We start from the raw sequence: 19,768 nt of genomic DNA on the forward strand, positions 1-19,768 counted from the left end.
ACCTCCATCCCGAGGCGCCTCGGGCTGTGGCAGATGGGGAACGTGTTCCCCCGGGTCCGCCCGGCCTTGCAGAGCCCTGCAGTGTCACCTCCCCGGGCTGGGGGGGAACAGATGCTGCCACATGTTCTGCAGCTGGATCCTCGCTCCCAGCTGTGCCTGGGCTGCCTGCAAGGGGACACTGCCGGGGGCACGGGCAGCTCTGTCACAGGCAAGTGTCACCTCGTGTTGTATCCTCACAGCAGGAGCAGATCCGCTGGCCCTGCTCCCAGATTTGGGACTCTGTGTGGCTGTGGGGACAGGTGACACTGGGAGGTGGCTCTGCAGGATCAGGTCCCTGCCACCCCCAGCCTGTTCCCAGTACCTGTCCTGTGCTCTGCTCTGGAAAGAGGAAGGGGACGGTGTCCCTGAAGGAAAGCAGAGCTCCACAGCAGGACAGGCTCCTGCCACCCAGGGTGATTGTCCCACTGTCCCCAGGCTCCAGAGGGAACGGGATGCTCCCAGTGTCCACCAGCAGCAGGAATCTCACCCCCAGCCCCTGGGCTGTGGCAGGAGCTGGGACGTCAGTGCCACATGACCACGTGCCACCACCCCCTGCGTCACTGTCACCACACTGGCACAGCCTCCACGCAAAGGATGTGGCTCCTCACGGGGTCGGTCGGTAGGTGAGGGTGGGGAGCCGAGGTCACTGGGTTCTGCAGGGACACTTTGGTGGTAGGGGAACCCCTGGAAGGTCTCTGGAGCCCTGTCTGAGCCTGGGAGCCACAGGCCATGGGGAGTTGGGATGGTGCATGGGGACACCGTGTGCTCACACGGGTCACAAACCACTCACCGGTGTTTGCTTTGGCCCCTGTCCGAGTCCCAGGAGTGAGGGACACCAACCTTTGGCCATCCTTTGCTGTTCCTCCACTAAAGCCTCATGCCAGGAGCTCCGACCCAGCACCAGCTCTGCCCCTTGAGCCCCTCCTGGAGCTGTCCCCTCCCTGTGTCCCCAGGATGGCCAACACCAGGCAGGTGGAAGGGACCTTTCCCAATGTTCTCCTGGCTCCTTTGGTCTCCCTGCTGCCAGTGAAGCCCCAGCTGAGGAAGGGAAGCCTCTCCTGGGCTGGGAATCCCCTCCTGCCTCCCTCCTTCCCACAGAGCCAGCCCAGCCTGGGAGGGGAAGGAAGGGGTATTTTTAGCACTCACCCTCCGGTTGTTCCAAGGATTGATCTAAAAAGAGGAATTGACGTTCAAAGGAGGGCTGGCTTTGCTTTAAAAGGAAGGGTTTGTGTTTTTCCTACTACTCAGTCATTGCAAAACTTTCCTGTGAAGAGGGATTGGTAAAAATACCTCTGGTGGGAGGTGGCAGCCTGTGGCATCGGGGCACAGTTCCACAGTGTTCTGGCACTGCTCCCCTTGCCCAGTCCCCAGGGTGAGCTCCCATCCCAAAGGAAGGGATGGGGTGGGACTAAGCCCCCCTGTCCTGGTGCTGATCCCAGCTCCCATCACCTGTAAAGGGAATTCCCTCCTGCCAGCCCATCCTGGAGTGGTTCCTCTCTGCATTCCTGCTCTCCAGCAGCTTTTCCTGACCACTCTCATGGCTTCTGAACCTCCTGGGAACTCAGGTGCCTTCCCAGCTGCCATCCAACCCCTGGGTTGTCCTGGCAACACCCTGGAGATTCTCCAGGTCCCAAAACGAGACCCCATCCATGCCCTGAGGAGATGTTTACCTGGAAGCCACAAGGGACAGACCCCAAAACACGGGATTTGGTGTTTAGGGAATACAGACTTGGGTTATCCTTGTGTTCCTCCTTTTCTGTCCACCCTTTAACCAATCCCCTTGTAACTGCTCAGGATTTGGGAGTGACCTGGGACCCTTCCTCAAGGGCCATTGCTGCAGCACAATGAGCTGTGGCCTTTGCATCCCGAGGGAATAGTTTGGGAAGGATGACTCAAGCCCTGAGTGCCGGTTTTAGTGCACACGATCCTAAGTCAAAGGAAGGTCACGAGGGGACAATGATCAACCATCCAGGCATGTCCTGCCAAGGTAAGAGGTCACAGAGGGGTGAAAACCAACTCCCAGTTCAGTTCTGTCAAGGAAAAGCACTTTCCAGAGAGAGGGGAAGTAGCACAGCCAGGGAGAAATTGAAAGCCTCAAAAGTGGGTTTCAACCTGTGACCCTTTCCAAGACCTGAGGTCAGCTGGGCTTGTGTCAAATGTCACCTCCCACTCTGGGAAAATCCCAGCCTACCTGGTTCCTCACTGGCATCAGGCAGCACTTTTGGTTTTGTACTTGTAGGAGGGAGAGATCCTGAGAAATGCACCTTGTGACAGGCACGTGCCAGCCCTGGCTGTGGCACCCTGGGCAGCTCCTGCCTGCACTTCAGGGCTGGTGCCTGTGCCAGCTCAGGGATGTGCACTCCTCTGGGTCAAGGAAAAATGTACTTTTTAAAGCTTTTTGTGAAGAAAATAAGAAAAAAATATAAAAATTTTGGGCCTGTGCTGACCCTACAGGAGAGGGCAGCCAGGGGCTTCGGGCTCTGCTCCCAGGGAGCAAGGGACAGGACAGGAGGACACAGCCTCGAGCTGTGCCAGGGGAAGTTTAGTTGGATATTAGGGAAAATTTCTCATGGAAAGGGCTGCCCAGGGCAGTGGTGGAGTGACATCCCAGCAGGGATTTAAAATCCGTGGGGATGTGGCACTTTGGGGACATGAGCAGTGCTGGCCTTGGCAGCGCTGGGGGAACATCCTGCAGTGCTGGTCCCTCAACCCCCTCCCAGGTGCTGTTTGGCGACGGTCACTGCTAATGACAGCTGGACCCCCCTCCAGCCCCTCCTTGTCCCTAACCCTGTGAATGGCACCGAAACCGCCTTTGTTCCCCTCCCCGGGGGGCAGGACTCGCCGCCACCGCTGCTACAAAAGAGGTGGTGGGGCCGAGCAGCCCCAGCCCTGCTCCCAGTCCCTGTCCCGGTCCCCATCCCAGCCCCATTCCCGGCCATGGGCCGCCCCGCCGCCGCTGCCACCGCGCTGCTGTGCCAGCTGGGCCTCTCCGCAGCCATCCAGTGGCTGTAAGTAGGGATCTCCCCCTCCTTGGGGCTGCCCCCGGGTCCCTCGGGGCGCTGTGGCCCCTCGGTGACGCCCAGCTCTCCCCACAGCGGGCTGGCGGGCAGCGGGGTGGCCTGGAACGAGAGCCAGCACTGCCGGCTGCTGGTGCCGGAGCAGCTGCAGCTGTGCCGCCGGCACCTGGAGGTGATGCCCAGCATCGTCCGGGCCGCCCGCCGGACGCAGGCCCTGTGCCAGCAGAGCTTTGCGGACATGAGGTGGAACTGCTCCAGCATCCAGCGTGCCCCCAGCTTCGGCCGCGACCTGCTCACAGGTAAGGGATGCTCCTCCGGCCGTGCCGCCGCTCCCGCTCTGCCCCCGGGGGAAGCCCGGGCTGGCGGCGCGTTGCCGGGTGGCTTCTGCCTTGGATTTCTGTTTTGGAGTAAATATCCTGCCTTTACGCGGTGTTAATCCTGCGTAACTTCCATCTGGGGGAGGTGACAGACGGGAGCTTCCATTTCAAACAGCTGCCAGGGCTCCGAAAGAAGCGGGGGAAGAGGTGGGGATACAGGCTGGACACGGGCAGTGCAATAGGGGGGGCCACAGGTTAAAATATAAAAATGGGGAGGCCTCGGGTTTATCCTGATGCAAGGTGAAATAAAGAAACTCCTTGCACTGTGAGATGTGTGAGAGAAGAGTCTGGCTGGGCGGGGAGGAAGGAAATACCCCTGTTTTCTCCGCAGGAACCCGGGAAGCCGCCTTCGTGCACGCCCTGGCAGCAGCGGCCGTGGCCCACGGCATCGCCCGCTCCTGCGCCTCCGGAGAGCTCCCGCTGTACTCCTGCGGCCCCGGCCCCTCCGAGCCCCCCGCGCCCGGCTCCCGCTGGGGCGGCTGCGGGGACAACCTGAGCCACGGCCTCCAGCTCGGGGCCGCCTTCACCGAGGGCTCCGCCAGAGCCGGCACCGGCGGCACGCCCGGGCTCAGGGCGGTGAACCGGCACAACGGAGCCGTGGGACGGGCGGTGGGTGCGGGGCCCCCGGGGCTCTGCAGGATGGGGTGGGGGATATGGAGCCCACCAGGGCTGCTGTAGTCTGGGATGGGGTGCATGAGCCCCCCGGGACTCTGCAGTGGGTCACACAGAGGGGCTGAGCCCCCTGGGACAGACGGAGCCCAGCACCCCTCGCAGCAGGGGCAGAGGTCCCTGATTTAAGGCAGCAGATGCCAGCCAGGTTTTTGGGATGTCCTGAACATCGGGAGGCAACTAAATGGTTAAAAAGTGTGTCAGCAGACACCCCCCACTGCTGCTCACCCCCAGACGTCCCACACCCTTTCCACAGCCAGCACATCTGACACTTCACACCAGTACTCCCAGTTATCTGACACCTCACACCAGTACTCCCAGTGCTTCTTTCCACCCTTCTCACTGGAAACACGGCTCTTCCTGCCCCTCTCCACTGGGCTCCCCAGATCATGCAGTCTTTTTGCTTCCATCCACTCTTGTTCCCCACGTGAGGCTTGGGAAGCCCCCAACCCTGCTGTCAGCTCCCATGGGAAGTTCCCCAAGGATCAGGTTCTTAACAGAAGGGATTGAAGCAGGGCTGAGCCCCTGATCACCCCCTTATATTCAGCTCTGAGCTCTTCCACCCCTTGAAACTTCCCATGGGTGTCCTTGGGAGTCAGTCCCTGGGGTCTGAGAGGCAAACTCACCTGTTTCCCTGTGCTCTGCAGGTGCTCAGGGACTCCCTGGATACCAGGTGTAAATGCCACGGGGTTTCAGGCTCCTGCTCAGTGAAGACCTGCTGGAAAGGGCTGCCAGATCTGGATGAAATCGCCTCTGACCTCAAATCCAGGTACCTGGCAGCCCTCAAGGTGACCCACCGGCTCGTGGGGCCCAGGAAGCAGCTGATCCCCAAGGAAGGGGATGCCAGGCCAGTGACAGAGATGGACCTTGTTTATCTCATCAACTCTCCCGACTACTGCACCCCAAACCCGCAGCTGGGCTCTCTGGGGACACAGGACAGGTAGGAAGAACCCAGCCTTTTATTCCAGGAGTGCCTGTACCGCTGGGTTTGAGCGGCCTGGGAAGCTGGCGTGGATGGGCTGGGGTGAGCTTGCAGCAGATCCCTGCATCTCCGAATCTCTGAATCCCTGTCTTGTGAGACCCCACCTGCACTGCTGGGTCCAGGTCTGGGGAGCCCAACACAAGACAGAAACTGGACTTGTTGGAACAAGTCCAGAGGACACCACGGAGCTGCTCCGAGGGCTGGAGCCTCTCTGCTCTGGACCCAGGCTGGGAGAGCTGGGGGTGCTCACCTAGAGAAGAGACGGATCCAGGGAGACCTCCAAGACCTTTCCAGAGCCTAAAAGGGCTCCAGGAGAGCTGGGGAGGGACTTGGGACAAGGGATGGAGGGACAGGACAAGAGGGAATGCCTTCCCACTGACAGGTTTAGATGGGATTTTGGGAAGGAATTCCTGCCTGTGAGGATGGGGAGGCCCTGGCACAGGGTGCCCAGAGAAGCTGTGGCTGCCCCTGGATCCCTGGAAATGTCCAAGGCCAGACTGGACAGGGCTTGGAGCACCCTGGGATAGTGAAAACTGTCCCTGCCCATGGCAGGGGTGGCACTGAGTGATCTTTTAAGGTCCCTTGCAACCCAACCATTCCATGATCCATGACCCTGCTGCCTCCTGCTCTGGGCACGCCAGCTCTGGGAGAGGCCAGAGCCTGGGAGGGCAGGTCCCCAGGTGCCACATCTTTCCCCAGGCCGTGCAACAGGAGCTCCGTGGGCAGTGACAGCTGTGACCTGCTGTGCTGTGGCCGTGGCTACAACACCTACACGGAGGAGGTGACGGAGCGCTGCCACTGCCGCTACCGCTGGTGCTGCTCCGTGGTGTGCAAGCGCTGCCGGCGCAGCCTGCAGAGACACGTCTGCAAATAAGGAGGAGAGCTCATGCTGGCACCCACCAGGCACAGCTGGACACCAGGAGCCCATCCCAAGGGATGCCCCCTGCAAGGAGGAGGCTCTGCAGGAAGCCTTGTCTCTCGTGGAAAACCTCAGACTGAGAGATTTTAGGAAGCCTCTGGTCCCCTCCAACCCAGACCTCAGGGCAGGACAAAGCTGCCCTCCTGCAGCTGGTCAGTGGCCAGCCCTCTGTCTCCAGCTGGGAGAAGCCATTGATCATTCCACAGGCCCCTTTCTCCTGGGGGAACAGGGACCCTGGGCTGCCATTGTCCCTTTGCAGGAGGATTCTGACAGCGGCCTGAAAGGCAGGAGTGATGGATGGGAGGGGTGGAGTTATCCACTGGGACAAGGCTGCAGGGATGGAATGCTGCTTCGGGTGAGGGGGTCATGGGCAGCTCCTTTGGGAACAGGATTCTGCTGTGGGCTCATCCAGGATGTTCCTCCTCAGGGGAAAACACTGCTCCAGTGCCCTTTGCAGCATCTCATTTGCATGGAGATGGTGCTGCTCTGTTGATGGCAGAGACACCAGGGACAGGAGAGGTCCTGGGGGCTGCCAACCTGGCAAACCCACACCTGACCATGTGTTGACAGCCCAGCCATGGCATCACTGTAGCTTCTGTCCCCACGTCGGAGGTGGGAGCCCACTCACTCAGTACGTGAAATTCTCATGGCTTGTCCTTCCTGCCCCTCCTTCTGGCCCACTGAGGTCTTCAGCCCACTCCTTCCACCCCTCAGGGCCAGGTGTGTTGGAATTCTGGCCTGGAGAGGGGACACGACTCCAGGGCCTTGGGGAAGCAAGAAAGAACCTTTAGCCTCTGTACTTCCTGTAAGCGGGATTCTGGTGTGGGGTTTTAAATAAATATGTTATAAATATGTTATAACTCTCTGTGCCTTGTTTTCTAGGACAATCTTTCCTCCCTGTCCTTCCCAGCTGGTCCTGGAGAAAGAGAGGCTGTATCCCTGTGTCCATACGTTTCCTTACACATATCTGAGGACCAGCTCACTTTCAACTTTCTGCTTCTCACTGGCCTAGATTTGCCTTTAATTACAGATCCCTGCCAGCCTCAGCTCCTGTTTTATCCCCTGCTGCCTCAGGTCTCCAGCTGCCTGGGAACTGGCTGCCTGGGATTCAGGGCCGGTGCTGGAAACTGCAGCAGTCCAGGGTTAATTTCTGATCCTTGGGAATGCGGGCTGGACTAGCCAAGGGTGTGTGTGAACAGCAAGGGGTTGGGAGTCAGGGATGGGGGCTCCCACATTTCCCTTGGCTCTCTGGCCAAGAGCTTGGATGGGATGAGATTCCTGCTTTTGCAGCCTTTGGAGAGGAAGGGTGAGGCCAAACAAGTGCTGGAGAGACTCCACAGCACCAGGAGGACAGGTAAATGGGATGGGAATCTTTGTGTGGATTCCTGCAGCTCCCAGAGAGCTCCAGCAGCTCCACTTTATTTTTGGTTCCCATTGACTGGAGTTGGCCGTGCTCAGCCCGAGACCAGCTGGGCGATTACTCATTTCCATATCCATTCCATCATTTTTAATGGTCTCTGCTGGGTCACGGAATCAATTCATGAGCGTTTCTTGTAAAACATCCCCTCCCCTTAATGTGCTCCAGGTTTCCATGCGAGCAGGGAAGGAGTTGGAGGTGGCTCGAGAGGATGCAGGGGCTGGAAGTTGGGCCCGAGCTCAGGGAGCGCCAGGAGGGAGTTAACCCTCGTTATCAGTTGTTAACGTGCCATTGACTGGCTCTGCCCGCTGCCATCTCCCTTCCCAGAGCGCCTGGAAAACCGCAGCTGCCCAAGGCCGAAAGCTATCTCGAGTTTTCCCTTTAAAATGCAATTAGGGGTCAGTGCCCGGCATTCCTCAGGAAAAGGAGTTGCAGCGGCCAGGCTGCAAAACTGCCGCAGTTTCTGTGTCCGGAGGGCTGCGGGTACTAAACTAGGATTGCTTCGGTGCCTTCCCTCCATCCACCTCCCAGCGCATCCCAGATCACAGGGAGGTGACACCGGCAGGGGCTGCGGACTCCGCCGAGCATTGCAAAACGAGCTGGTGAGAGGAGAATAAAAAACCGGGAAGGATCTTGTGGAGAACTCCAGCCAGGAGGATGGGAAATGTGATTTGCGTTTGGTAACTACAAACACGCAGCGCCTGGGGGAGAGGAGAGGAGCCACAATAGCAAGGAATGCCCAGGGGAGCCGTCGGGATCCCTCCTAGAGAGGTCCCGTTGGAATTTCTGCCTGGGAAAAAGGCAGGGTCAAGTGCTGAATATGCAGAATCCACTCCTCCTCTCCCTCCTTGACTCCAAGCCCGACGAGGAAGAGCTGGGAAAAGACTGGAGGTGTCACTGTGCAGGCGGAATCCTGCGGGAAATGGGAAGGCGCCGGAATTAGTTGGAGAGTGCAAAGGGTCAGGCTGGCAGGGGGTGACAGCTCTGTGACAACGCTCCCCGTGGGAGCAGCTGGGATCCGGGCCCACACCTGGAATTAGCAGGGATGTGAGATCTGCAGGGCTGGGAGCATCCGCCAGGAACCGGCAGCCAGAGGGTGGATGCGGTGGGAATGATCCCTGCGTTTGTCCCAGGGGTTTTAAGGGAGTAACCTTGGTGTGAACGTGGTTGTTTGTTGCTGGTCAAACTTGTGCAAACAACAAAGTCTGGAGGAAGGCGAGTGCTTTTCATGGATTCTTTTGATTTTGCTGTTAAAACACTGATATATTTATTTTTCCTTTTATTTCTTTATTCGTTAACTATTATAATATTATAATTGAATATTATAATATTCATACTGCATAACTCGTTCCAGGAGGGTAACCTGAGCAAGGGCAACAAACTGATTGTAATTAAGTACTTTGGAGGAAGGATGACTCTGTGTTCAAGGATATGTAGGGATACCTCTTCCACACAGCCCTGGATTGCAGCTCCCACCGGAATGTGGATCAGGACCTGCACCTGCTTTCCCTTGTGCTGCTCACAGAGCTGAGCCAGAAGGAGGAGAAAGCCCAGAAAGGGGCTCAGCTGTGGATCAGCATCTCACGGAATCAGGGAATCCTGGAATGGTTTGGTTTGAAGGGATCTTAAAGCTTATCCAGTTCCACCCCCTGGCACGAGCAGGGAACCTTTCACTAGCCCAGGTTGCTCCAAGCCCCGTCCAACCTGCACTGCTGGGAATATTTGGGGGATGTTGCTGTGACCTTTGGGATGGTTGGTCCGTGCACCATCGCACCACAAGACACACACATGAGTAAACGCCCGTATTTAAGGAAAAACCCTTCCCTCTCTGTTCTCTTTTATTCCCGGGCTGTTCAGCAGTGCTGTGGTGCTCTAAGGACGACAAACAAAAACAGGGATTGTCCGTGTGGGGATCTTCAGCTGAGGGACAGGGACAAACAGGGGTGAGTAAGAACCATAAGACCCGAGGGGGATCCAGCTGCAGCCTGAGGAATTTTGGGTGTAGCTGGAAGGTCAGTTCTGAAAGGGGCTGCAGGGGGTTCGGAGGAGAAGCAGCTCTCCGTCCCTTGGAATCATGGAATTCTGGGATGGTTCGGTAGAAGGGACCTCAGAGCCCATCCTGTCCCACCCCCTACCATGGGCAGGGACACCTTCCACTAGCCCAGGTTGCTCCAATCCCCGTCCAGCCTGGCCTGGGACACTCCCAGGGATGAGGCAGCCACAGCTTCTCTGGGAATTCCATTCCAAGGCCTCCCCACCCTCACAGGGAAGGATTTGATTTCTCCCAGGCTGGGCAGCCATTCCGGTGAGGAGGGAGCCTTGGGACTCCCTGCTCTGCAGAGCAGACACTGACGTGGCCATGAGGCACCCTGGGGCTGCCATTCCGCTGGGAATATCCAGGAGATCCTCCCATCAGCCCAGACCTGCGGCTGGACAGGTTTTGAGGACCCACAGCGCTCCTGGGCTCTGTGAGTAACAATTTATTGCACAATCTGACACAGGCATGAAGAAAACAAACAGAATAAATCATAAACTGAGTCATCCTCAGAGGCTGAGTTAGAATTACTCAGCAGTAACAAGCAGTAGTGGTAGTTGCTACATCCATACTTTGCTCACAGACAGGTCAATCACCTGCATTTCTAAGGGAAATAACCTGCTCCCAAAAACACAGATTTAACCCTAACCTGCCTGATGCCTGGTTGAATTTTAGAGATTTTAGGAGCGAAATAGATGAAAAAGAAAGGAGAAAGGTCGCATGTCCCACTTGTACTGTAGAAAGAATAGAGAAGAATAGGAAGGTGCTGTGCTTAAACAAATAAATGTATATTTATTGACATCCAGCACTGCACTATCAAGGATCTCCACTGTATACGCCTTTCATACAGCAGGAAAACGAATATTTTCTGCCAATTTATCTTAATTATCCACATTTTTTCCCACTTTCCCAGACTCCATCCCAGTGCTCCCTGCCAGGACCCGTGCGAGTCCGTGCGCCAGGCAGGACCTGGCAGGGAAAAGAGTGGAGGCACTCGAGGCCTGTGAGCGGCCCCGGCCGCGCCGAGCCGTGCCTGCCCGCGGTGCCCGCCCGCCGCGGGGGTCCCGGGGGGCTCCACGGCCGCGGGGCGAGCGCGGGGCCAACACGGCGCCCACCGGGGCTATCACGGCGCCCACCGGGCCCCTGCCCCTCGGCCTGCCCTCACCAGTATGGCGGCACCCGCGTCCCGGCTGTGTCTGTGCCCTCCCCAAGAGGGCGCCCCTCGTTGTCATGGCAGTGACCTCCCCAAGATGGCGCCCTGCGTGGTTGTTATGGCAGTGACCTCCCCAAGATGGCGGCCGGGGCGGGTACGGTCGCTCCGGATCGCGCCGGAAGTGGCGGCGGCGCCGTTCCCGGCCCATGATGGCGGAGGCGGGCGCGGGCGGCCCCCGGCTGGCGGAGCTGCTGGCGCTGGGACAGCGGCTCTGGGACGAGCTGGAGGCCAGCACCGAGCCCTCCTCGGGAGCCCCGGCCGTGCAGGAGAAGGTGCGACAGGGGCTGGACGCGCTGCAGCGGGCGGCGGCCATGGTGGCGCAGCTGGAGCTGTTCAGGTGAGCGCAGGGGACGCGTCTGAGGGGGACAGGGAGGGTCCCCGGCCAGGGCAGAGGTAGGGCGGGAGCGGGACAGAATCCCAGAACCACTGAGGTTGGAAAAGATCTCCAAAACCATCGAGTCCAACCTGTGGCCGATCCCCACCTTGTCACCAGCCCAGAGCACCGAGTGCCACCTCCAGACCTTCCTTGGACGCCCCCAGGGATGGGCACTCCAAACCTCCCTGGGCAGCTCCTGCCAAGGCCTGACCTTGGAGAAATTTCCATGGAGAAATTCCTGCTGCTGTCCAACCTGAGCCTCCCCTGGCCCAGCCTGAGGCCGTTCCCTCTCCTTCTGTCCCTGTTCCCTGGGAGCAGAGCCCGACCCCCCGGCTGCCCCCTCCTGTCAGGGAGTTGTGCAGAGCCACAAGGTCCCCCCTGAGCCCCCTTTGCTCCCCCAGCTCCCTCAGCCGCCCCTCACAGGATGACTCCAACCCATTTCCCATCTCCATTCCTTTTCCTGGACTCCCTGGTCTCTCCCTCGCAGCGAGAACGAGGAGCTGGAGGAAATCGCCTCGGCCGACCTGAAATTTATGCTGCTGCCGGCGCTGCTGGGAGCCCTGACGCTGAAGCAGGTGGACCTGAGCAGGAGAAGGGAGCACTTGGAGACTGCCCGGGAGCACTTCCTGCGCTTCCTCCGGCTCTGCAGGAACTACGGGCTGGGATCTTTCCAGCTGGCCCCTGGCACCTCCAGCGAGGAGGGAGCCGGGAGCCCCTCGGCCCCCCGGGACCCCGCCCAGCCCAACCTGGTGGCCATGGCCATGAGTAGGGCAGCCAAAATTGAAAGGTGGGTTCTGTGCAGTGGGAGGGGCTTTGGGAATGGGTCTGGGAGGAGTGGGAGCTTGAGGCAGTGCAGGGTTGGACAGGGAAGAGCTTCCCTGGGCATTGGAATAATTTGATCATCAAATGCTTATTTTAAGAGATGCAGCTCATTGTTTAATAGGTAGGGCTGGAGAGGGACAGAGTCTCCAGTTTCTGGTCTCTGAGGAAAAACTGCTCAAAAACCTATAATTAGCTCTTTAATCTTTAATAATTAATTTTACCATTAGTTATTTAATCACTGCTGGCAGCATAAAGACTTCCAAACTGGTAATTTCCTACCACTGGGTTCATTAGAGCTTAAAAAAGAGGTGGTTGGTGCCTTTGGTGCTTTGGTTGGGATTTTGGCCACTGAATTGCTCATTGTGGCAACACTGGGAGGTCCAAACTGGGCTGGACCTGCTTAAATTGGGTAGAAAAACATAGAAAAACACAATTTATATTCTAATTGGGAATGGTTTCTTGTTTAGAATTACTCTTTTATGCCCCTTGTGCTCTCATCTCCCAGAGGTTCTTGGCTCTTATTGTTCATTCTTCAGGTGACAATAACTGAGGGAAGGAGGACACAAGGATTTAGTTTGGAAGTGTTCTACAGGAGTAGTTTCCCCTTTACTAACTAATTCCTGAAAAAGTAAAAATAAATTTAGCTTGGAAGTTTGTTATATAGGGAGTTCTCCCCTTTAATAACTAATTCCTGAATAGGTCAAAAAGCCAAAATTATATTAAAAAAACCACCTGCACACACAAAACCACCTGAGACAGAAGTTGGAAAAGTGTTTTATTCTCTTTGTGTGACATGGAATCAACTCAAACCAGCCATTCCATTGATTTTTCTCAGTCCTGCTTTCTCCAGGAGACTGATGTTTCCAGTCTTGCCTAATTTTACCAGGAAGGTTTCAGTTTCCAAGGATTCCTCAATGTTTGGGAGAAGAATAAAACCATCGAGGCCCCTCTGAATTTAATGTCATTTTACAGCTGCTTTTAAGAGACAGGAGAGGCTGAAATTCCAACAGGAACCAGCACAACCTCCATGAAATTTTGTTGAACCTCTTAGAAAGGGTGGTAAAGACTCCAAGGCTGGGCTGGGCCAGAGAAAAATGATTCCATGATCTGATTTTGCTGTGTTTGAGCCAGATACAAACAGAAGAAGGAGCTGGAAAACAAATTGGCCTCCATGAGCAGCTCCGTGGAGAGCGGCACGGCGGATGAGGATCAGATCCGGGAGTTTTACATCCTCCAGATCCAGAAATGGATCGGCACCAGCCTGGAGGAGACTGAGAGCATCGAGCAGGAGCTGGTGATCCTGAGGAGCAGGGATGCAGCCAGGCAGGTGAGGGAGCTCTCCTGGAATCTGGATGCTGTGGGATGGGCATGGTGGGATGAATCCCAGAGGAATTCAGTGGCGGAGTTGGAATTTTATTCAGTGACTTCCCAGCTGGAATTGGGCTCGATCACAACGTGAGCTGGTGGGGTTTCCTTCATTCAGAATTCTGAGTTTTGGGTTGGGTTCTGCTGCCACATGTTTCTCACAGTCCTGGCCTTCTGGAATGCTGGAGCTTGGAATATCGGAGCTGAACTGGGCTGTGCAAAGGCTTTTCCTGGGTTCTTCAGATCCCTAATTCTGAAGAACAGTTGAATTGGGGAATTAAAATAAGACCCTTGTGGTTTCTGTCAAGCCTCCGCTCCCGGTCTGCAGCGTGTCCGGGTGTTACAGCCCTTTTGGAATGACATTCCCCCAGAACTGCAATCCCTGTGCAGAACGTTGTGTCCAGGATTTCTGTGACCTGGGATGTCTGCTGGGAACAGTGGCTCCTGATGTGCTGGCACAGCCCCCTGGCAGGGCTGCTTGGGGGGGTCATTTTTGGCACTGTGGGACTCAGCTCCTCCGAGGTGTCCTGGAGGTGCCGTGGAATGACGAGCTCGGAATGCTCCACTGGAGCAATGAACAACATTTCATGCTCTGCTCTGAGCTCAGCCCTGGCAGCTCTGCTCTGACCCCAGCAGGTGGCACAGAGACACAGGAAGTGATTCCTGTACAGGCACAGTTGGAATTCCTGATTTAAACCAAATTCCGGCCTGGATTGTCCATCCTGGGGTGTTGCTCTGAGAACTGAGGTGTTTCTCCTCTACCAGAGCTTTAATGACTTGGGAGTGGGAAGCAGAGGGGGAATTCTCATCCCCACAATTCCTTGGTGACTGTTGTTTGCATCCCAGGCTCCAGCAGGTTTCCGCGGCCCTTCCCGGCCAGCCAGACCTCCATTGAAACCCTTCATCCTCACCCGGGATGCTGCTCAGGCCAGGTATGGATTGGGATTATCCAACCACACTTTGAGGCAGGACTCTCATGTCGAGTCTGAAATATTCCATCAAGTGCAGAAATCCAGGTGGTACTTTCATGTCTGCATTTCTGTTTGTGGCACCCTGAAATCCATGCAGGAATTTCAGCACCTGAAGCACAGAGTGGGATAGAAACCAGGTTTCCTGTCATGGCTGGGACATGATTTATCCTGAGCTTTCCATGTATCTGCTTCAGTTCCCAGGGGTGTCCTGGGGACACCTTCCCCTATTCCTGGAGCTCCAAGCCCTGTCCAGCCCAGCCTTGGACACTTCCAGGGATCCAGGGGCAGCCACAGCTTCTCTGGGCACCCTGTGCCGGGGCCTCCCCACCCTCACAGGGGAGAAATCCTTCCCAAAATCCCACCTAACCCTGCCCTCTCTGTCTTTACCTCAGGCATGGGAAGGCCACAGTTGGCTCACCCCAAAGCCTTCCTCAAGCCCTCCTTGTGCCATCCTTATATCCTTAGCACAGATTGGATCGTGGAATAGCCCTGTGCCTGTGCTCCTGCTCATTCCAGGGGATTCCATTGCCTGGTTTTGCCTGGTTCTGTCCCACTGCAGGGTGTTTGGAGCTGGCTATCCCGCGGTGCCCTCCATGACTGTGAATGACTGGTACGAGCAGCGCCAGAGGCAGGGAGTTGTGTCCACCCCTCAGAGGGTTCCAGGTATGGAACAGAGATGGGAACAGGGGATTTGGGAAGCCTCTTGAGGGGCTGGGCGAACAGGGATGTGTGCAGGGTATGGAACACCCCTGTCTGTGGAAGAATTTAAGCTTTATTAGGAAAACAACTGGGTTAGACTGTGCTTGGCCTGTCCAAGACCAGGGTGGATGGGGCTTGGAACAACCTGGGATAGTGGAAGGTGTCCCTGGTGGCACTGGATGGGCTTTAAGATCCCCTGTGACCCAGCCCATTCCATGATTCCCACTCCTGCTGCCTGGCAAGCCCAGCTTCCAGCAGGGCTTTGAGGAACCTGAATCTCCTCCCTGTCCCTCCACTCCAGCAGGTGCAAGTGATGAGGAGCTGCAGAAGCAGCAGCAGGAGACACAGGAGGAGGAGGATGATGAAGAAGCTCTTCGGAAAGCTCGGGACTGGGACGACTGGAAGGACACACACCCCCGGGGCTACGGCAACAGGCACAACATGGGCTGATGCTCTGGCTGCCAGCAGGGCCTGGAGATCCTGGGAGAGCAACCTGGAGAGGGAGGAGGGAATACAGTGTACATAGGTGGAGCATCCAGGAATTGCCTGGATGGGCAGGGGACAGGATGGCAGGAGGACACGTGACCCCTTGCTTTGGTTCGCATTCCGTGTCAGACTGGGGGCACTGGTCATGCTGGGGGGTGCCCCAGAGCTCTGAGGGGCAGCTCCAAAAGGGTCAGGCTCCCTCTGCCCTCCCAGGTGGAGGCAGCCTCCAAGGGGAGCTCCATGGATTTGGAAACTGCTCTTTGTATTGTGGGTGGATGTATTTATTTTTTTTTTCCTCTCTATTTTAAGCAAAATAAACTCTCTTTGTGCTGCCTCGTTCTTGTTGTGAAATTCCCTTGCTCTTCATCCCGAGCTTTTCCAGAGGGTGAACCCTGGACTCTCTCATGGGGCCCACAAGGGACAGAACTGGGACAAATGGTGCCGTATTCCAAGACAAAGTAGTCAATGTGCTTTGAAACCCTCTAGAACAACCCCTGAAGGGGGAAAAACTCTCTGGATCCCTCTGGCACCATTCCTGACTGGGGGAGAACAGGATGCACCTGTCACTGGGTGCTGGCACAGGGCAGGTGTGTGCAGGGAGGTGAGGAATCACAGCTGGAAGCTCTGGAAGTGCCCAGTATGGGCTGGTAGCTGTGGATGGACTTGTTCCAAACCTGGTAAAAATACTGGGATGGAAAATGAAACTTGGCTGGTGCTTTGTGTCACCTGGAGCACTGTCACCTGCACGGTGCCTCCTTACCCTGGGACACTGGGATTCTGTGACAGTTTGGGGGTTTTCCTTCCAATTAGCAGGATTTGGGCACAGCTGGGCTGCAGGAGAGCTGCAATCCCTGTCCTCGGAATTGATCCTCGCCCAGGAAGCCTGCAGGGAATACGGTCCTTACTCCCAGGTACTGAGTGCCTACAATTCACAAGAGGGGTTTGTGGGTTCCAAATCTCCCAGGAAACGTTTCTTACTTTCCCACCACAGCCCTGTGGGTGTGTTTATCCCTTTCCTGCACTGATGCTAGCCAGCAATTCCTGGGAGCACCTCTGGAGAGCTGGATCTTGAGAAGCAGCTTCAGGGACTTACTCCCTGTGGATTCTCACCATTCCTTGGGCTGTTGGCCTGAAGCCCCACCTCAGTGCTGACTCTTTGCTGCTCCTATTTCCCTTTCTCATCATTTTTCCCCTCAATCCTCTGCAGATAGCACTCCAGGCTTCCTGGGCTGGAGGCAGAGTGCCCATCCTGGGGCTGGGAGCAGCGGGAATCGTCTGGTGGCTGTGCAGCTTCGGGATGATATTTTTGGGTGGCTCTGGGGCTGTCACACGGCAGTGTTTGTGACATACCCCAGCGTGGACGGTACCATTCCCAGGGGAATGCAGCAGTACCGTTCCCAGAGGAATTCAGCCCCTGCCAGCACCGGCAGCCGGGATTTTCCAAGGAGCGGCAACCACCCAGCACGGCAGCAGCGCCTCACCCTCGGTGTGACCCTTCCAGCTCCTCTCCGTGCTGCTAATCCCAGCTGGAGCAGGTCCCCTCCCCTCAGCAGGTCCCTCTGGTCACCTGGTTAAAGCCTCTGGACACACAACCCGGCACCCTCTGATTGCCCAACTCACCTTTCCAGCCACGGCACCACGGCGCTCCTGCCACCATGAAAACCATCATCGCAGCCTGCTCCCAGAATCTCAGCGGTAAGAGATTCCCAAAGCGGGTTGGGATGGTTCCTGATTCTCCAGCAATGTGGGGAGCTGGTGGTGGTCACTGCTGTCAGCTTGCTTGGGAGTGCTGAGGAGAAAGGGGGTGTTGGGAGCGATTTGGGGATAACTCCACAGGAAAACGCACAGTTGCTCCACAGGGATGAAATTTCGGATGACATTTGGGAATGTTTCACACAAGATGCTCCTGCAAATTCCAAGTGTTGGGTTTGCAGAGGCTCCTGTTGCCGTGGATGGGGCCGGCAGCAGAGCCCTGGGGTGTTCTGTGTCTGTGCTCTGGACTTCCATGGAGCTTTTGGAATAGGAGCTGGGAGAAGGATGTTAAAAAGCAACTGTTTGGTGGGCACAAGTTTGCTGGGAAGAACTCTGTGTCTTCCCTGGGAAAAAGAAGGGTCTGGATTCTGCAGGTGGCTGGGATTTGGGGGATGTAGAGTGGGTGGAAGGGATCTTTCAGAGCCCAGCATGCTGCATGGGAGAAAGGAACAAAAATTCCTCACTGGAAAAATCCCCCATGGGCCAGAGATGGCTCCAGTGTTTAATTTATTTCACTTGTCCCATTCCTGGTTTGGATTGAGCTGGGAAGAACTGAAACTCCACCAGCTTCCTCATCCAGTGGTTAGTGGTTCTCCTCTGATCCGGGGGTCCCTGGCTTGGGGAGCCACAGGAACAGGGCTGCTGCCATGTCCCCCTGATCACCTCTCTGGCCAACATGCGGATTTGGGGTTGCTTTCCCAAGAAAACAAGGTTCTTGTGACACTGGGGTGGTCTCGGCGTGGGGGACCTTTGGCCAGGTGCGCTGTGCTGGCAGGGCCGGCGCCTCGGGCCCGTTTCAGGGAGCAGGGACAGGGCCGTACCTGGAGTTTGGATCCTGGCTCCCAGCCCAGGGAGGTTAATGGTTCACCAAGGTCGGCTGGAGGGAAGGGGTGGCAGGGGGAGCGGAGTGGCTGCGCTGCCAGCGGCGTGTCCCTGTGGGGACACAGTGGGATGGCCACCCCCGGCCACCCTGGCTCGGCCTTGCCGCTGGCCTTGGCACTTGCTGGGGGTGGTGCCTCCCTGCTGCACCATCTGAGAAATCCCCAAATCCCCTGGGACCCTGAGCACACCAAGAACGGCACGGGAATGGTCCTGTCCTTGGGGAACTGGGCATTGAGCGGGATGCGCCGCTGCTGCTCTCGGCCCCGCTGGTGCACGGAGCTGTTGGGCTTGGGGGTGCCCAGGTGTCCCCTGCTCTGGGGACAGCCCTGATTGCCCAGGGCCACCTCCTGGAATGGTCCAGAGCTCCCTGGGGATGAGCATCTTCCATTCCACCCCCCACATCCCATCCCTCCTCACCCAGCTGCTCATCCTTCCCATCCCACCTCCCTCCCGGCGCCCCTGGGTGCTGGCCGGCAGCCCGCTGGCCCCGCCCGTGTGCGAGCCGTGCTGTTTTGGGCGGCGGCCGTGTCCCCCTCTCCGCAGGCAGCCGGGCCAGCATCCAGACTGCCCTAAGGACGCTGCTGGCCGTGCCCTGGCCCTCGCAGCGCGACGTCCGCTCTGCGCTCCAGCTCCTGGCCGTGCTGCAGTGGGTGCTCAGCTTCCTGCTGCTGGGTGAGTGAGTGGGGGGCTGCGGGGGGGTCCCCAGGGGGGCCACACACCCGCTCACCCCCTGCCCGGCTCCCGCAGGGACCGTCAGCCTCCTGCTCCTCATCTACCTGCTGTTCACCAGCCTCTGGCTCGTCCCCGTGCTCTACCTGGCGTGGATCATCTTCGACTGGGACACGCCGGAGAAAGGTGGGGTGGCCGTGTCCCCCCTTCCTCCAGCTTTGCAGCATGATGGGGGTGGGGTCCGCCTTTCTCCGGGTTCCTCCCAGAAAACGGGGAGCACCGCCCTGCTCCTTCCCCCCGCTCCCCCATCATCAGCACCACGGTGGGAAGCGGGATGCAGCGGCCCGCGGGGCGCGTTTCCCTGGGATCCTGCTGCCCGCTGGGCTGGGCTGGGCTGGCCGTCATCTCCTGTGGCCCCTCCCGGCTTCGCAGGTGGCAGGAGGCTGCCGTGCCTGCGGCGATGGACCGTGTGGAAGCACTTTAGGGATTATTTCCCCGTGAAGGTACGGCCGGGACGGGATGGGACCACCCAAAAGGCGGTGCCACCGTCACGTCCCCGTGACGCTTTTTGTGCCCGCAGCTGGTGAAGACACACGACCTCTCCCCCAGCCACAACTACATCATCGGCTCGCACCCCCACGGCATCCTCTGCGTCGGCGCCTTCTGCAACTTCATCACGGGCTCCACGGGCTTCGAGGAACTGTTCCCGGGCATCCGCTCCTTCCTCACTACGCTGGCCGGGAACTTCCGCCTGCCCGTGTTTCGGGAGTACCTGATGAGTGGGGGTGAGCGGTGCCTGCCCTGCCCAGCTCGGGTGGGGCTGCCTCGAGCCCCTGCCCGCCCCTCTCTTGCCCAGCTCTGCCCGCAGTGCCCATGGGCAAGGGGGTGCGGGGGAGGGCGCTGATCCCTCTGAGGGAAATACGGGAGGGATGGTGCTCCCGGGAGCAGGCAGGGCAGGGATGGTGCTCTGCCTGCACCGTGCCTGAGCGACACCTTCACCTTGCTCGCACCCTGCCCGCACCTTGCCTACACCCTGTCTGCACCCCTCCTAAACCCTGCCCGCACCTTGCCTACACCC

The 19,768-nt window shown here is 57.8% G+C and overlaps 3 protein-coding genes across 4 annotated transcripts in view; all 3 read left to right on the top strand.

Annotated features, from left to right (window-relative positions):
- The first annotated feature begins 2,565 nt into the window (after positions 1 to 2,565).
- On the top strand, positions 2,566 to 6,855 carry LOC121665236 (protein Wnt-11b-like). The gene is made up of 5 exons (XM_042029227.1): positions 2,566 to 3,047; positions 3,135 to 3,355; positions 3,765 to 4,042; positions 4,750 to 5,042; positions 5,784 to 6,855. Exons 1-5 carry the CDS (start codon positions 2,977 to 2,979, stop codon positions 5,956 to 5,958), a joined length of 1,038 nt encoding a protein of 345 aa, XP_041885161.1. The 5' UTR covers positions 2,566 to 2,976; the 3' UTR covers positions 5,959 to 6,855.
- A 3,942-nt stretch (positions 6,856 to 10,797) lies between these two features.
- Positions 10,798 to 15,726, top strand: IGBP1 (immunoglobulin binding protein 1). The gene is made up of 6 exons (XM_042029230.1): positions 10,798 to 11,005; positions 11,532 to 11,831; positions 12,998 to 13,193; positions 14,078 to 14,163; positions 14,762 to 14,865; positions 15,203 to 15,726. The coding sequence occupies exons 1-6, from the start codon at positions 10,815 to 10,817 to the stop codon at positions 15,349 to 15,351; spliced, it is 1,026 nt and encodes a 341-aa protein (XP_041885164.1). The 5' UTR covers positions 10,798 to 10,814; the 3' UTR covers positions 15,352 to 15,726.
- Positions 15,727 to 16,973: 1,247 nt separating this feature from the next.
- Positions 16,974 to 19,768, top strand: part of LOC121665238 (diacylglycerol O-acyltransferase 2-like) — a 4,340-nt gene continuing 1,545 nt past the window's right edge. The window contains exons 1-5 of one of the 2 annotated variants that reach the window (XM_042029229.1): positions 16,974 to 17,082; positions 18,565 to 18,693; positions 18,769 to 18,876; positions 19,123 to 19,193; positions 19,271 to 19,475. In XM_042029229.1, coding sequence (XP_041885163.1) covers positions 17,043 to 17,082; positions 18,565 to 18,693; positions 18,769 to 18,876; positions 19,123 to 19,193; positions 19,271 to 19,475 — 553 coding nt within the window. In that variant the 5' untranslated portion in view covers positions 16,974 to 17,042. Of the gene's footprint in view, positions 17,083 to 18,498; positions 18,694 to 18,768; positions 18,877 to 19,122; positions 19,194 to 19,270; positions 19,476 to 19,768 lie in introns of both variants that reach the window. The other variant, XM_042029228.1, reaches the window with a different exon arrangement.

The sequence above is a fragment of the Corvus kubaryi genome, unplaced genomic scaffold, assembly GCF_017639235.1.
Source record: "Corvus kubaryi isolate FWS band 111438036 unplaced genomic scaffold, C.kubaryi_AGA036_p1.0 37322, whole genome shotgun sequence".
NCBI lineage: Eukaryota > Metazoa > Chordata > Aves > Passeriformes > Corvidae > Corvus > Corvus kubaryi.

Excerpts from the sequence above, each read along its gene's own strand:
- LOC121665236 (XM_042029227.1), top strand. The coding sequence starts at position 2,977 with ATGGGCCGCCCCGCCGCCGCTGCCACCGCGCTGCTGTGCCAGCTGGGC. Across the intron at positions 3,356-3,764 it reads CGGCCGCGACCTGCTCACAG|GAACCCGGGAAGCCGCCTTC; the intron begins GTAAGGGATGCT and ends TTTTCTCCGCAG. Across the intron at positions 4,043-4,749 it reads ACGGAGCCGTGGGACGGGCG|GTGCTCAGGGACTCCCTGGA; the intron begins GTGGGTGCGGGG and ends TGTGCTCTGCAG.
- IGBP1 (XM_042029230.1), top strand. The coding sequence starts at position 10,815 with ATGATGGCGGAGGCGGGCGCGGGCGGCCCCCGGCTGGCGGAGCTGCTG. Across the intron at positions 13,194-14,077 it reads GCAGGGATGCAGCCAGGCAG|GCTCCAGCAGGTTTCCGCGG; the intron begins GTGAGGGAGCTC and ends TTTGCATCCCAG. Across the intron at positions 14,164-14,761 it reads CGGGATGCTGCTCAGGCCAG|GGTGTTTGGAGCTGGCTATC; the intron begins GTATGGATTGGG and ends GTCCCACTGCAG.